This window comes from Pyrus communis, chromosome 3 (assembly GCF_041283825.1).
Source record: "Pyrus communis isolate YQ-2024b chromosome 3, ASM4128382v1, whole genome shotgun sequence".
NCBI lineage: Eukaryota > Viridiplantae > Streptophyta > Magnoliopsida > Rosales > Rosaceae > Pyrus > Pyrus communis.
This window is the reverse complement of record NC_142567.1, coordinates 6,837,501-6,840,000: the sequence shown is the minus strand read 5'-3', so window position 1 is coordinate 6,840,000 and position 2,500 is coordinate 6,837,501. Positions and strand designations below refer to the sequence as shown.

The 2,500-nt window shown below is 41.2% G+C and overlaps 1 protein-coding gene and 1 pseudogene across 1 annotated transcript in view; one reads left to right on the top strand and one right to left on the bottom strand.

Annotated features, from left to right (window-relative positions):
- LOC148697828 (uncharacterized) overlaps positions 1-2,500 on the bottom strand; it is a 22,487-nt pseudogene that overhangs the window by 10,312 nt on the left and 9,675 nt on the right.
- The window catches only part of LOC148697829 (uncharacterized), an 8,402-nt gene that overhangs the window by 806 nt on the left and 5,096 nt on the right, over positions 1-2,500 (top strand). The window contains exon 2 of the mRNA XM_088690174.1: positions 1,847-2,500. This exon is cut by the window's right edge and continues 2,364 nt beyond it. Within this exon, the coding sequence (XP_088546300.1) occupies positions 2,161-2,500 (340 nt within the window). The 5' untranslated portion in view covers positions 1,847-2,160. The remainder of the gene's footprint in view (positions 1-1,846) is intronic.

Here is a 2,500-nt window from a genome sequence, read left to right as displayed (position 1 = left end):
CCGTGTACCAAACCGGTTTGTCTTCATATTTGGTCCGTAGAATTAAGGTTTGCTTCATAGATACCAGCCTCCTTCCATGTAGATTGGTGAACAGAAGCCATTTGGTGGACCAAGATTTCCAATCTTTTGCGGCTTGTCTCCATCCTTGGAACTGAACGTTCAAAGGCGATTTCTTTGGCTCTAAACGGGAAGGGATGGAGGAGAATGTTATGATATGAATGTTTTCCTTCTTATTTGGTAGCATGGTGATCGTTGACTATCAATGATTTATTCCTTCCCTTTGTAAAAATATTTACTTAGCTGATTTGTAGGAATTACGAGATGTGATTGTTTCTTTACAGTTTGTATAAGAACTCTAGCCTAACTTGTATATTTTAATGAATCAATATAGAAGATTATTCATTCTGCCATTCCATTCTTAAGATGGTATCAGAGCGTCCAAGATCCTAGGACGTTTTTTTTGTTTCCTTGGTTTCTCTTCGTTTTTTTTTTCTTCGGTTTCTTTTGTGAGCAAAGTCTCATTTTTTACCATGGGAGACTCCAAGTCGGTTGAGGCGTCGAACGATCCCTCAAGCCCTTTCTATATTCATTACTCTGATAATCCAGGGATGCATCTTGTTTCCACTCTACTTACTGGAAACAATTATAGCACATGGTCTCGTTCAATGCGTATTGCCCTTAGCGCAAAGAACAAATTTGGTTTTGTTGATGGGTCTGTGAAGAAGCCGTCAGACAAGAAAGCAACTAAAGCTTCTCTTTGGCAGCACTATAATGACATGGTTCTTATGTGGATTTTAAATTCTGTGAATTCTGGGTTATCAAACAGTGTGGTTTATGCAGAAACTGCACATGCTGTTTGGGATGACCTTAAGACTCGTTTTTCGCAAGACACTGTCCCACGAATTTTTGAGATTCAGCGTGACATTGCACGCCTCACTCAAAATCAGATGTCTGTGTCTGAATATTATTCCCAATTGAAGGGTTTATGGGATGAATTATCTTCTTACGACAGCCATAAAAACTGCTCGTGTGGCACCATGGAAGACCGTAATGAGAAAGAGGAGCAGAATAAGGTTATGTAATTTTTAATGGGACTTGATGATTCATATGCAACAGTGATAGGTCAGATTCTGCTTCTAAAGCCATTGCCTTTGGTGCTCAAAGTTTTTTCAATGGTTAACCAAGAGAAAAAGCAACGTGGAATTGCAGCTATCCCATAACCAAGTGTGGAAGGGGTAACCATGGCAGTTCAAGGTGGTCAAGGTAATCAGCACAATCGTGGTAGCCAAGGGAATCGCAAGCCGCTACTTTGTGATTATTGTGACGTGGACCGCCTCACCAGGGAGACTTGCTACCAGCTCCATGGATATCCCGATGACCATCATCTCCATAAAAAGAACAAGGGAAAGGGTTGCGGTAAGGAGGGAAAACCAGCAACCAACCATGTTCAAGCAACAACTTCTTCAACTTCTTCCTTTACATCAGCAACATCGATGACTTTTACTCCTAAGCAGCTTCAACAACTCTTTGCTATGATGGCTGGAAATTTTCCATCTGAAGCACATGTTGAGAATCAATGTCAATTGTAGGTGAAGTAGGTGGATGTTGTAGGTGAAGTAAGTGTGTGAGGTTGGTGAAGTAAGTGTGTGAGGTTGGTGAAGTAAGTGGAGGTTGTAGGTGAAGTAGGTGGATGTTGTAGGTGAAGTAAGTGTGTGGTGTAGCTTTCATTTGGTTTGCTATAAATACCCAAGTCCTCAAGCATTGTAAATCATCCAAGGAGAAACAAAGCCTAGAGCTAAATAAGAAAAGCTTTGCTAATTAGTTTGTTTTGTGAGCTTTCTTTAAGAGTGTGCTCTATTTTCTTCTTCTTGGGATCATTAGAGTTATCTTGGATACTCTTCTTATTCAACAATTGGTATCAGAGCCAAGTCGGTCAGGGATCGTTCTTGGTAGAGCATTGGTTGTAAAGTCTCTTGAATTTCCGAGTATGCTCTGTGGTTGCAGTTTTGACTGATTTTCCACATCAGAAAAGATTTCTTGAGATTATTGCTGGGGTTATCACAAACCTTGAGAGGGAGCTTCTTTGTGTCGAGAGTAGTGTATTACTCTGCACGGTAGTCACTCAAGCTTGTTCGATGTAGTCAAAGTCTTGCCGATACGATGGGTGATCTTCAAGTTGTTGGAGGAATCAAGAAGCTCAACAACCAAAACTATAACACGTGGGCAACGTGTATAGAGTCTTACCTTCAAGGTCAAGACTTGTGGGAGGTTGTCGGTGGTAGTGAAGTTACACAACCGGCAGCGGAAGATGCTAACGGCGTCTTGCGGAAGTGGAAAATTAAAGCAGGCAAATCAATGTTTGCCTTAAAGACCACAATAGAAGAAGAAATGTTGGAGCACATTCGGGATGCTAAAACGCCAAAGGAAGCATGGGACACTTTTGTGACACTCTTTTCGAAGAGGAACGATACAAAATTGCAACTTCTCGAGAATGAGCTGC